This window comes from Syngnathoides biaculeatus, chromosome 1, assembly GCF_019802595.1.
Source record: "Syngnathoides biaculeatus isolate LvHL_M chromosome 1, ASM1980259v1, whole genome shotgun sequence".
NCBI lineage: Eukaryota > Metazoa > Chordata > Actinopteri > Syngnathiformes > Syngnathidae > Syngnathoides > Syngnathoides biaculeatus.
The window spans coordinates 16080350-16094105 of NC_084640.1; the positions used below are offsets into that span (position 1 = coordinate 16080350).

General features: G+C 49.5%; 1 protein-coding gene across 1 annotated transcript in view; it reads left to right on the forward strand.

The window, feature by feature from the left end:
* Nucleotides 1-13756, forward strand: part of pkhd1l1.1 (PKHD1 like 1, tandem duplicate 1) — a 31537-nt gene that overhangs the window by 10278 nt on the left and 7503 nt on the right. The window contains exons 33-59 of the mRNA XM_061826384.1: nt 142-246; nt 630-821; nt 1256-1429; nt 1790-1995; nt 2133-3105; nt 3192-3440; nt 3513-3662; nt 5073-5247; nt 5403-5559; nt 5841-5997; nt 6117-6326; nt 6416-6545; nt 7107-7348; nt 7429-7565; nt 7717-8746; nt 9175-9366; nt 10291-10442; nt 10539-10692; nt 10964-11126; nt 11193-11281; nt 11423-11586; nt 11670-11918; nt 11991-12120; nt 12675-12848; nt 13219-13322; nt 13409-13529; nt 13601-13722. Of these exons, the coding sequence (XP_061682368.1) occupies nt 142-246; nt 630-821; nt 1256-1429; nt 1790-1995; nt 2133-3105; nt 3192-3440; nt 3513-3662; nt 5073-5247; nt 5403-5559; nt 5841-5997; nt 6117-6326; nt 6416-6545; nt 7107-7348; nt 7429-7565; nt 7717-8746; nt 9175-9366; nt 10291-10442; nt 10539-10692; nt 10964-11126; nt 11193-11281; nt 11423-11586; nt 11670-11918; nt 11991-12120; nt 12675-12848; nt 13219-13322; nt 13409-13529; nt 13601-13722 (6101 nt within the window). The remainder of the gene's footprint in view (nt 1-141; nt 247-629; nt 822-1255; nt 1430-1789; nt 1996-2132; nt 3106-3191; nt 3441-3512; nt 3663-5072; nt 5248-5402; nt 5560-5840; nt 5998-6116; nt 6327-6415; nt 6546-7106; nt 7349-7428; nt 7566-7716; nt 8747-9174; nt 9367-10290; nt 10443-10538; nt 10693-10963; nt 11127-11192; nt 11282-11422; nt 11587-11669; nt 11919-11990; nt 12121-12674; nt 12849-13218; nt 13323-13408; nt 13530-13600; nt 13723-13756) is intronic.

Consider the following 13756-nt stretch of genomic DNA (forward strand, 5'->3'; position numbering starts at 1 on the left):
GGCCCTACTATATTACATTCTATACACACATGTAATTTACATCATATGTCAAATCAGACATTAATCCAATTCCAATCGCTAAGATAAAGTTTCTCATCACGTCTCTCGTGCTTGCTTGGTTTCGCGTGTGACATGTCACAGGAGACTCCGAATGCGAGGTGCGGGTGGCCTCGGATACCGAACTGCGCTGCGTTGTGCAGTCGCAGGAGGAGACCCACATTGTTACCAACCAGGGGGTCCACCCCGGTAGGTTTGCCTTTCACTCCTTTTGTTCATGTTAAGCAGAACCTCAACCGCAAGTGGATTCACTTACGGGAAAAGTGCTTCGAGCGAGGAAACCGTTACATATAGCTTGTGTCACTAACAGGTTTTTCTTCCATAATTATGAGATTATACTAAATCCTAGACAAGACATGGGAAATCTTATCTGGCCACTATACGGATATATACAACAAATTGTGCGTCACACCCGTATAACGTGCGCATGAAATGCTAAAAGCAGCCACGATGTAGCTGTCGATTCATACTCGGTTGACGTCATGTCGAGGGTGACGCAAGATTTCGTTTCGCCAAAAAACAAAATTATCTGCACGTCTTGCCAACATTTGTGGTCTCTCTCTCTTGTCCAGTTCACGGCAAGGGCTTCTCTTGGGATCCCCCTTCCATCACCGTGGGAGTCGGCGATCAAGTGTTGTGGAGGTGGGAGGTACCGATTTTCCAGAGTACTTTCCGCGTCGGCGTCTACCACGTTCCCAGTCCTGGCGGGACCAACGACGGAGACGACGTGCTGTTCTCCAGCGGAGAGCCAAAGTCTGGGAATGGTAGAGAATGCACTTTTGCTGAAAAGAAAAAAAAAAAAAAAAAAAAAAATCAGGCAATACATCCTTTCCCAAACCTTTGAAGCGACTCAACCCCTCCAACACCGCAGACACAGGCGCCACGCTCAAACCCCTGATCCCAAAACCTCGTCCTGCAAACCCAACATTTTTTTGTATATACAGTAGGCTTTGTTTATTTTTTTTTTTGTTAGAGAAGAGCAAATTAAATCCCAGAAACGTTTAACTTCCACACCAACCGTTTGTGCATCCATATGCCAAAGACGCCCCCAGGTGTGAGTGGACCAGTATTTGCTGCAGAACTGTCACATCAAATCACTATACATCAAATTACCCTCTACCTGAGCCTGACAGTGTTTGGTCTTAAAAGTAAACAACACTCTCCAAAGGATGATGTGACATTTGTTCTCTTCCTGCAGGCTACTTCAGCTACCGTTTCCCCATTCCTGGATTGTATTACTACACCAGCGGTTACATCGACGAGAACAAAAAGTTGGAGCTACGGGGTGTCGTGAGAGTGGTGCCCCGCGTCAACAGCACCAATAATGTCACCGTCAGAGTCAGGGGTGTGAACGCTCTCCACATGACAGACGGTATGAAGATTTTTTTAATCATCAAATCTTGAATCCGCAACAAACATACAACAAACTATGATTGCAAAATATTTTCATCCGTGCGACTTAAGAACCCAGGCTAAACTTAGCTCCTCCCCGACAGAAAGATTTTCCTCCTAGTTCAGCTGTATCTCTTCAACAAAGTTCTTTGACACCAACTGCTATTTGAAATTAACCAGGACTTTGTTGCCATCTTGTTGCATCTTAGGAAATTACATAGAGCGCAAAAATACACTTTTTTTTAATTGGTGAAGGTGCAAATCAGGTCGGTATTCACTGTAAAGATGGCGGTTCAGGAATCCTGTGAGGTTGTGAGTGCTTTTCTTTGTCTGTCCGTAGAGTTGCATCGTTTCCCCAGGTCGACCCACGAGTGCGTCGCCACGGCAGACTGCCCTCACACAAACGTGTCGTCTGACGGTCTTTCCTTCAGCACATCCGCCTGCTTCACCCCCGTTATCCACTCCATTTGGCCCAACCAGGGTTCGTACCGCCGGGTCATCCGCATCAAGGGGGAGGGCCTCAGCAATGTGACCTGCACCTTGGAGGTATCTGGCATTTTACTCATTGCCTCGGTCCTTCCATATTTGTTGACCGTGAAATCCACTTTGAGGAAAAACTTCGTTGAAGAGTTTGGCGCCCTCATAAAACATCTCGTCCGTTGGCATGCATCCACGTTATGCAGGTGACGGTGGGAGAAGAGACCTGCCAGGTGATCAACAGCACCCGGTCGGAGATCTTCTGCCAGCTGAGTGCCAACAACAGTCTGCCAATCGGCATCGCTCTGCCCATAGACGTTCGAGTCAATAACTTGGGTAGCGCGGTCATCGCCGTGGCAAAGGAGCAGGAGCGGCGCTTTGTCGTTTTGCCCATTATCGACTCGGTGTGGCCCTCTGAGGGCAGCTCCACTGGCCACACCCGCCTCTCCATCCACGGATCTGGTTTCTCAGAGGGAGACGTGACCGTAGCCGGCGAACCGTGTTCTCTGGTATCAGTGAATTACACCCAGGTTATCTGTGACACTGCCCCTTCCCAGCCACATGCCGGCGATGTCGTCTTCCAATGGGGAGGGATTCAGAGTTCCTGTTCCTCGGACTGCTCCTTCCTGTACTCGTCTTCAGTCAGGCCAAACGTCACCGCCGTATCTCCCAAAAGCATCAGCGATGTTGTCAACATCACCATCTCTGGTGGAGGGTTTGGCGCCGACCTTAAAGATGTGGCGGTTTTTGCTGGAGGCATCGAGTTGCAAGTCATTGCTGTTGTTGACAACGCTATCACGGCAACGATTGAAGCTCTCCCGGCAGGAGAGCATGCCATTCAAGTGATTGTGAGAAGTAAAGGCTTGGCATTCAGTGATGTCACCCTGACCAGCCAGGCTCAGGCTACCCTCATCCCGAATGCAGGCAGCTTGGAGGGGGGCACTAGGCTCCAGTTCACCGGTAATGGCTTTCTCGCTGGGAACACCAGCGTCACGGTGGACGACAAACAATGCGAGATTGACGAGGTGACACCGGGTCACCTGAGGTGCCGGACGCCTCCTCACACTGAGGGACTGGTCTTTGTCAACATCCAAGTCCTCGGCGTGGAGTATCCTCCTCTCAACTTTACCTATTCTGCAGTCGAGACTCCTATACTCAGCTCCATAAGTCCTGCCACTGGTGAGCGTGATGTAACCCTGGCCTTAAAATTCTTTGCTGTCAAAAACTCGCAGAAATGTCACCCTTTGTCCTTTTGTTAATTACAGGTCCGAGCGACTCAGTAGTCACGTTGACTGGGTCGGGTTTCGGCACAGACGAGGAGCAGGTGACTGTCACAGTGAACAATGTGACTTGCAAAGTACTCACACTCATGGACAGCCGAGTGGAGTGCACAATGGGGTACAACCCAGGGGGCGAGTACTTGGTCATGCTGTATCACCACATCAAAGGTTACTCTCGGTCAAACGTCACGTTCACTTACGAGTTAACGCTTGGCAGCGTGCAGCCCAGCGAGGGTAAGCATTCAACACAGCGACAATCACTGCAAACCGGGCACTGTTAACTTTGCTACTCGGTCTACTCTCCAGGCAGTTTTGGTGGTGGCACCAAGCTAACCATCCAGGGTTCAGGCTTTGACCCGCTCAACTCCAAGGTGCTGATCTGCGACGACGAATGCGCTGTTGACAGAGATGCATCAACGTCCACGAACCTCTTCTGCTTATCCCCTACCAACAATGGTACAACAGCAGCCCATTTAACACTGCACGGAATTTCACGAGGTACTTCATTGGGTCATGGATGAGCTGGACCCGATTGGCTTGTGGCAAAAGGCAGGGTGCACAGTGGAAGCATCAGATTGCTTGTCTATCAGAAGTCACATCCGGTCTTCAATTCATGTGCTTGTTTTTGGAAGACCGGAACCTGCAGTATCTTGAGTAAACCGATCCAAGCTTGAGGACAACATCAAAACTTTGTAGGGATTTGATCCTGTTGAGAGAGGAAAAAAAAAATGTGCTTTTAATAGTTCTGATACAGCAGGGCCCACGGTCATCTACCTTTTTGAAACGGAGCACTAACATTTTTTTTTTGTTTTTCTAGTCTGTGGGGTTTACTTGGTGCCTGTGGTTCCTTTTGCCAGCGAATACTTGAACCAAATACTTGAGCAGCTTATTATCTTTGAAAAATGGTCAAAAAATTTGACATGGCAACAGCATCCTAAAAGGACTGCCCAAGAGGTGCTCTCATCCATCCATCTTCTACCGTTTTTCCGAGTCGGGTCACAGGGGCAGTAGCTTCAGCAGGGATACCCAGACTTCCCTTTCCCCAGTCACTTCCTCCTGCTCCTCTGAACGGATCTGAGGCATTCCCAGTTCAGCCGAGACAGACACAAAGTCTCTCCAGCATGTCCTGGGTCGTTCCAGAGGTCTCTTTCCGGTGGGGCGTGCCCGGAACACCTCACAAGGGAGGCCGTCAGGGAGGCATCCAGATCAGATGCCACAGCGACGTCATCTGGCGCTTCTCAATGCGGAGGAGCAGTGGCTCGACACTGAGCCCCTCCCGGATGACCCGGCTTCTCACCCTAACTCTAAGGGAGAGCCCAGACACCCTGCGGAGGAAACTCACTTTGGCCGCTTGTATCTTGCTCCTAATGGGACAAGCCGAAAGGAAAAGAAGAAATGCAAATGATCCCATCGATTTCCAACATTCTACAGAAGAAAAAAGGAAAAACATTCAGGACCAGACAAACTGGAATCACTCCTTGTGTATTCTAATAGAACCAAACGTGATAATCATTCAAGATACAAAAAACAGCGACAGAATATCAAATGTGAAATCTTCCATTACAAAGCTCAAACCTCATTTGAAGTTTGACTTGTGCCTCAGGTTCGGGTTTTTCCAACCGTGTAACTTTTCCATTTGCTTGCTTTGTCAGCAGCTCTTCCGTTGATGTGGCTGTACCCGCTAATCTTTGCAAAGAATGTGAACGTGCGGGTTCTGCGAGGGTTGACAACTGTCAAATAGTGAACTCCATCCTGTTCGATTTGACTTGACGTGGACCGCAGGAATGCAGACTGCCTTGACAATGACAATCAGGGGCCTCCGAAGAGCGGACGTTCTTCTCATCCTATTGTGATGTATCCGCTCAGGTTCCGGTTCAGAGGCCAGCTGCATGGTGGAAATAACTAACACGCTGGATTCCGTCAACATGTCAAGCGCCTTCACGTACAAGACTCAGCTCACGCCTGTGATCACGGAGGTGTCGCCGCGGAGGGGGGGCACCGCCGGAGGCACAATGCTCACAGTCAGCGGCACGGGTTTCAGGTGCAGCATCCATAAAACGATGGCGGGACACAGCTGGATGCATGAAGTCTTCACCTTAAATCTCAGACGTGAACTTTGTACAGGTCGTGTATTATAAACATGATGACACTTATGCAGATCGTGTTTTCAACCTCTCTCGACTTCCCGCGTCGCAGCACCGACTTGAACGAGGTGAACGTGACCATCGCAGGCTCTGCGTGCGACGTCCAGTTGGCCAACGACACGCACATCGTGTGCCTCACCGGCGCTGTGCCTCAGTCTCAGGAGACCGCGGTGCGAGTCGGCATCAGAGGCCAAGGCATCGCCAAGATGGTACTTATGCTCTTATTTGAGCAAAAGAGAACTGGTCTGTTTTGAGATCCCTGATTCGTGACGGTTAGAACTAAGCCTTCAGTTCAACCAAGCTGTATTCATCCAAAAGTTTTCCCTTTTCTGGACTTGGTTCAGTTCCGCATTTCAGTTAGAATGACAACTTCTCGTTCAGGACTCTCTTTGCTTCTCAGTGGCTCATTTCTCGATGTCGATTTCGGTGGTGTCACCTTTTGTTGCCCGGTCTGAAATGCATCATCCAAACGGTTTGTTTGTTGGTCCAGGACAACGCGTATTACTTCTACGTCGATGTGTGGTCATCCAAATACACGTGGGGAGGGCTGCCTCCGCCAGAGAAGGGCTCGTTGGTGGTCATCAACCAAGGACAGACCGTCCTCTTGGACACCAGCACCCCCGTGCTCAAAATGCTTCTAATTCAAGGTCACACAAAAAGCCATTTATCCACTCGGATATGGGGGGCATTGTAATTTTGCTTGCCTTACGTGGTAATAGTGAAAACCGCAAATGTAGAGCACGTGTACTAGTATGTCCCTGTTTAGGCGGCGTGCTGGTGTTCGACGAAGCAGATATTGAGCTGCAGGCTGAAAACATCCTCATCACTGACGGGGGGCGGCTCCAGGTGGGCCGGGAAGACGCTCCGTTCCGGCACAAGGCCATCATCACGCTGCATGGACACCCGCGATCGCCTGAACTTCCAGTGTACGGCGCCAAGACGCTGGCCGTCAGAGAGGGCATCCTGGACCTGCATGGTAACAAAACAAAGCCTCTCCTGTTGTTTTAGCGCTCTTGAGATTTTGGGGAATTTCTTGTCCAAAATATTTTGTTTCTGTCCCTGCAGGTAAACATGTTCCAGTCGTCTGGACCCACCTGGCCCAGACGGCGGAGGGAAACTCCTCCACGCTGAGCCTGATGAAGGCGGTGACGTGGGAAGTGGGAGACGAGATCGTCATTGCCTCAACTGGCCACAAGTAAATGTTGGCGCTTGTTACTTTTTGAGTGACGGCACAACACACACAGGAAAAAATTATTCAAAATGTGAAAACAAATAAGTTGTGTATTTATGACAACCGCGTACCCGAGGTAAGTCAGCTAGCTTCATGCTAAAAACAATGCACAACACTTGAAATGAGCTAACAAAGCTAGCATCTCCAGTAGGTTGCAGTTTTAAAAGTGTTAAACCGGCAAATATTTGAACAAGAATAGCAGAGCAACACAGAGACCTGACCAGAATACTCAAAAGGCATATATTTTTTAAATCCGCTGTGGAAAACAAATATTACTGCAGAATAATGAGCAGTTATTCTTCGTGTACATCTGTAAGTCTTGTATTATGCTAACCCCCTGGTGGCCAAGGTGCACACATTAGAGGAAATTCAGTTTTTCACTTTTTATTTTGGTCCTTACCAGTAAGTGCATTTTTTTAATTAGTGTGTACTTTTAATGTCAGTATAGTTCTGGCACCTCTGCTTATGTATGGTTTGTTGTTCAAATAGTACAGAAAACAACTTTGAATTCCCGTTGTCTTCCAGGCACAGTCAGAGAGAAAACGAAGTGAAGATCGTTGAGAGCGTATCGGCCGACGGCAAGACCGTCACCCTCACTGAGCCCCTTCAGTACCGCCACCTCGGGGTGAGCGTCACTCTGCCGAACGGCAAGGCTTTCGAGGCCCGGGCTGAGGTGGGTCTGCTGACCCGGAACGTGGTGGTGAGAGGCTCCCAAAACATTGAGTGGCAAGAGAAAGTCGAGGCCTGCCCAGCTGGTTTCAACACGGGTACGCCCTCGCTCTGATCGAAGGGTACGGCTCGTATCAAATCACCCGAAAAATATCACAAATTTGACCGTCGTGTGCAGGAGAATTCAGCACCCAAACGTGCCTCCAAGGAAAGTTTGGCGAGGAGATGGGCAGCGATGAGTTTGGCGTCGGCATCATGTTTCACGCCCCCCGACCGAATGAGCAACTCGCCATTGGCAGGTTGGCCTACGTCGAGGTACGGTCTTCCCCACACGATATCACGATGATCATCAAGTATTTCACGTTCACTGGACTCTCTTCTGGCCTGCAGTAACCTTGAGCAATGTACATTAAGACAGCATTTTTGCAAGCTTTATCTTCTGACGGGGCTCGGTTCTTCGGTGCAGATCTACCACGCCGGACAGGCCTTCAGGCTGGGTCGCTACCCCATCCACTGGCATTTGATGGGAAACCTTGAGTACAAGTCGTTTGTCCGCGGTTGCTCCATTCACAAGACGTTCAACAGGGCCGTGACGATCCACAACACCCACCGGCTCCTGGTGGAGCACAACATCATCTTTGACATCATGGGGGGCGCCTTCTTCATCGAGGACGGCATCGAAACTGAGAACATCCTACAGTACAACCTGGCTGTATTTGTCAGGCAGAGCAGCAGCCTGCTGAACGACGATATCACCCCCGCTGCCTACTGGGTCACCAATCCCAACAACATTATCCGACACAACGCCGCGGCAGGGGGAACCCACTTTGGGTTCTGGTACCGTATGCACGAGCACCCCGACGGTCCCTCCTACGACCCCAACACGTGCCAGAAGAAAGTTCCTCTCGGGGAGTTCCGCAACAACACTGTGCACTCTCAGGGCTGGTTTGGCCTCTGGATCTTCCAGGACTTTTTCCCCATGAAGGGTGGCAGATGCAACTCCAATACACCAGAGCCCGCGGTCTTCCACAGCCTCACCACGTGGAACTGCGAGAAAGGTGCCGAGTGGGTCAACGTGGGTGCGGTGCAGTTTGTGGAATTCCTCATGGTGAACAACGAGAAAGCAGGGGCCGAAGGCAAAATAATCGTTCCGCGGGCGGTGAGCGGCTTCGGAGAGGACGGCGGGGCGGGGCTGTTCAACTCCACCGTCGTGGGCCACGTGGACGAGCTGGGACTGGGCGCCGACTACTGCACGCATCGAGGAATCATCACGCCGTTTGCCGACGGCATGAGTGTCATCGGCACCAAATTCTTCAACTTTGACCGAGACTCGTGCGCAGCCATCGGGGTGACTACGATCGTCGGAACGTGCGGAGATCGCTGCGGTGGCTGGGCCGTCCGTTTTAGTGCACTCCAGTTCATGAACTCGCCCAACAAGGCCGCTTTCAGGTGGGAGCACGAGGTCCAGCTGGTGGACATGGACGGCACCCTCACAGGTTATCACCGACTTAGCCCAGGGGTTGCCAAACGTTGTGGGTCCAGGGACCATTCGAGAATTTTTCCAAAGACCCCTTTGTCACTTTAACGCCAATCAAGCCAATGAACACGAGAGTGAAATGAAACAATTATTTTGTTAAATTGTCATCTTGGGAGAATAAAGTCCCACTGACAAAGTCAGTTTTACTGAAAGAAGAAAATTCATAATTTTCCAAAATACAAACGTATTCTCTAATTAGTCTGCTTTTCTGTCTTAAAAACAGGACTATTCTTTTAAAATATTGAAGAAGAAAAAAAATGAAATTATAAGACTGATTTATTGTGAGTTAGGTTGTGAATCCCTGGACCCAAATTTATAATTGCAGATATTTCAGTCAGGTTTGTAGCCGTTGTTAATTTTCCCCGACATTGTCCTGCCGTTTCCCAGGAAATATCAACCACAAAGTCGTTCCGATGAGCCGCCTGCTTGACCCGGCACGCTGCTCCGAAAACCCAGAGTTTAGCTTGGTGTTCCCTGGAGCCGTGTGCGACCACAATGTCAATTTCCATCGCGTGGGCCTCAACAATCCCACGCCGTCTTCGCTACGGTCCAAGGATCTCATAATCACCAACTCACATGGTATTAGAGAACCCCATATTATATTCGATAACGAATAATTCTAATGAACTTCAACTCACCTGCTAACAGGAAAAAGTTATTCATGCTAAGACGTGAGCATTGATGTGGCTTCTGTTTGCCATTGCAGAATTTTTTTTAAATCAAATGGGACCGGTACCGTAATTCCCGGCTGACAGAGCACGCCTGGTTACAAGACTCACCGAGTACATTTGTAAAGGAAATACCATTTGGTACATATATACGCCCGCATTGAAACCCACATTGAGATATTAACAAAGACAGTACACAGAACGGGCCGCGCTAACACTAGTGCGAACGCTAATGCCGCTAACACGGCAGGTTAAAATCAAACTTACCGGTAAATGAGTACTGAGACGCCAGTAACAGGGCAGCAACACGCTAGTGCAGCGCTAATGCTAACGCAGCACTAACAGAGCCGGTAAAAGTCACTTCCTCGGCACATATATTCCACCGGTCTCATTCTTACCTTTTCTGCTCGAGTGCCCCCTTGCGGTCGTTAGAAAAAATGCGCATCACCGTAAACCGTAGCCACATCACCGCATAGACCAGAGGGTTGAAAACCTGTGGGGAAAAAAAAGTCACGGCTTGTAGGATGGAAATGACGGTAAGGAGTAGTTTAAATTTTAAAGTATTTCATGAAAATACAAAAAGAACACCAGGTCGATCTGGCAGATTGTGACATGAATGCTGCCTAGCTCAATGCTAACATCGACAGGCTCTCTCTAATGACATGCTAACAGGAATTAGCGTCGCTGGGGCCTAATTAGACTGTGTCACCTTTATGCCAGACATGTCAATGGAAAGAGAGAAATATTGATTCAAATTAAACAAGAGCAGCCTGGACAAAATGAAAGAGATACCAAATACCCAAAGTTTTATCAATGATGTTTTATATTTTTACAGGCAACACTGTGGTCCCCTATTTGAAGAAGAGATTGACCCATAAATTTGGCTGGATGGCCATGCTGCCTTCAGGATCCACGTACAAAATGCACTTTGACAAAGCCGAACAACTCACCAACATCAGCTACGGCGCGACTTTCTATGGCTTTGAGGTTCGGCTTCTTCCTTCTTCTTCCCTCGCCAAACAGTCTGGGATGACAACGACGATCTGCCTTGACCCACCGGCCTCCCGGCCTTCTCTCTTGTAGTCTGATCAGTTCGTGATCATCCACCATAACTTCACCCAGAATCCAAATATGGTCCGAATTCTGGACGAGCGGAACGGCTCGTCGTCGCCACTCACCTTTAGTTCCAACCAAAACGGCGACTGGTACCTCGACAACAAGGACCTCTACTACATGGGTGAGGCCCGCTCTTTGGTCTTATCTGGCGCGGTGTACTCCAGAGTACACCACACGCAGAACCGAGTCTGGCATAGTACCAAGACTGAGCTGTGGGAGGCTCTCACAGAAGAGAATTTTGCACGATAAATCAATCAACAAAATCTTTTTGAAATATTTAACTACCAGGTTTTTACTGACCTTGATCAGAAGGGAGCAACCGGGCTCAAATTCAGTCCAATCGTCGTGATGTGTGTAATCCTCTTAAATCATCGCTGCGTTTGTTCGTTCAGTGTCAGGGAAGAGCAGCCAGCGCAAGCGCCGCAGCAGCGTGGATGGTTCTGCGGTGGACGTATCGGTGGATTTCAAAGTGTACCGCTGCTTCTTCGACAACTGCATCCCGCCGCCGCCTGCCACCGTTGCGCCTCTGCCCACCGACCGGCCTGACGACTTCGTGTACGCTATTATTTGACACTCCTGTGCTACACGAGGGTCGTGTTAAAATTTCCGTGCGCTTTGCAGTCTGTGGTCCAACGCGTCGTTCTGGGAGGCCTCGGCTGAAAATGACTTCAGTGTGCCAACAGAGGGCGCTGATGTGCTCATTCCACCAGGTACTGAAATATTTGCAAATTTCAACATTTGGGTTGCATCAGAAAGGGCAAACGCAAGTCATAAAATGTGACAAGAGCAACAAGAGAAGTTGAATTTTTGGTTGGCAATCCAAATGCAACAAGTGACTTGTACATCCACAGGAATGTGGGTGGTCTTGGACACCAACACCCCTCCTATGAACAAATTGACAATCATGGGAGTTTTGGAAGTCTCCGAACAGTCTCAGGGCTCGTCCAGCCATCCGGCTCGTGCCACGTCGCAGAACCACACCGTTGTCATCGACGCGATCTACATCTCCATCCAGGTGGCCGTCAAAGCTACAGTCTGTCTTGTGGCCAACAAGAGGGTGCTCCGTTTTGTGAAAATTCGGGTGTGATCGGGTTCCAGGGAGGAAGGTTGCTGGCGGGCAGCGAGGATCAACCGTTCAACGGGGAGCTGCACATCAGACTTCGGGGAAACCACAGCACCCCTGACTGGCCTCTGCCGAATGGGCCCAACCAGGGATCCAAGGTCCTGGGTGTGTTTGGCATCCTGGAGCTCTACGGACAACAGCACAGCGTTTATCACACAAAGCTCGCCACCACGGCCAACTCCGGCTCCAGTGCTCTCATCCTGGTGGAGCCGGTCGACTGGAAGGTCTGGCTCGATTTCATTTTCAGGTGGTTAGTCTTCAGTTATTAGTTATTCATGGATCGCATGTGCGTACAGGCCGGAGATGAGGTAGTCATCTCCACCACCAGCTACAGCGTCTGGGAGACAGAGAAACGGAAGATCGCCGTGGTGTCCGCCGACGGCCGCGTCCTTACCTTGAGCGAACCTCTGAACCACACTCACATTGGTCAGTTCAGTGCAGAAACTCTAGATGGGATGAGTGACTTTTCAATTGATCTGCAAATGTTGAACGGGGGCACTTGGGGTCTTTTTGAAGACCACTTCACATCTGCTGACGAAAATCCTCACGTCTCTGCGCAAAGAATGTCCCATTCCATGGGAAAAGTGTCCACCAATGAGCCATTTGCCGCACAGCTGGGGAACACTTGCTTGTTATATAAAAACAGCCGTTGACTAGCCGCACAGCTAGCAAGAGCAACAACCTTGACGTTAATGTCATGGAAAAGCTTTTGGATAAAAAGGTGAAATTTCAACAAAAGTCCAGTTGACTCAATTCAGTTTTGGCCAAATACCCCGACCTGGATGACTGAGAATCTTCGGACTTATTCGACTTTTATACAGACACGTCCTCTCCCATTGAAATGTAGTGAGACGGTGAAGCCAATGAATTCCCTTTTTGTATTGGAACAGATGTGATTTGCTGTTCTGGTTTCAATGACATAGATTAGCTTCAAACGTTTCAAATTCAGATTTGGGTTTTGCCTCCACGTCCAATTCCAGGTGAGAAACACTCCATCGAGGAAACGTCACTTTCCTACACGCTGGCGGCGGACGTCGGCCTGCTGACCAGAAACATCAAGATCGTCGGCCAGGAATACGCCAACATGATGGCCGAGTCGTTCGGCGCCCGAATGCTGGTTGGCACCTTCTCCTCGGGAGGACTCAACTTCAGAGGTAAGAACGACACGTGAGCAAAAGAAGTTCTGAGGTCTGGGATTGGAAGCACATTTCAAGAACACGAGCGTTAGCTTCATTGAAGACAAAACTGTCGACAACTGAAATTGCTTGTCTATGTCACATGCGTTTGTGGCTTGATGGGAACAGAAAGAGGAACTTTTCCACCAAAACTCTTCTCATAGGGCAATGGCGAGCATACAATTATTCCACATGTATTGAAAAACTTTCATTGATTACCTGAGAAAAGGTGTTCCGATAAGTCTGTCCTTGTCAAGGGCCATGGCCTGGCCACTGCCGTGGGCGCGGCTTCCTGTGAGGGGCGTGGCCAGTCCCACTGGTTTATTTCTATTTTAAACGATTCTTCTAGGCAAAGCTCAACTGCGGAACGTAGAATTCTACCACTCCGGTCAGGAAGGCTGGACCGATGAGTACGACCCCCGATACTCTGTGTCCTTTCTCGGCCTGGAAAGGGTACGTCACAAATCGGGGCTGCTCACTGGCCACTTTGTTAAGTACTGCTGTGTATGCGCGTTCACGGAGGAGCTGGTGTTTTTCAGGCCAACGACTCGTCTATTCAGGGGTGTTCCTTCCACAGCGGTTTCTCGCCAGCCATCGGCGTGTTCGGAACAGACGACTTGGCCATCGACGACAACGTCATTCATCACACTGTGGGCGACGGTAATCCCCACTTTAATTTAAAAAACAAACAAAAAAAGCAAAGTCTAATGGGGGTTGTGACCATGGTTCAGGAATCAGAGTTTGGGGCAAGAGGATCATGCTGAGGAGGAACCTGGTTACCATGACTCTGTGGCCGGGATCATACCAAGACAGGGAGGAGGAATTCAACTATGACTGGACTGCTGCCATTAAGGTCAGTCAAATCCTTTTGAATGTCAAAATTTTCC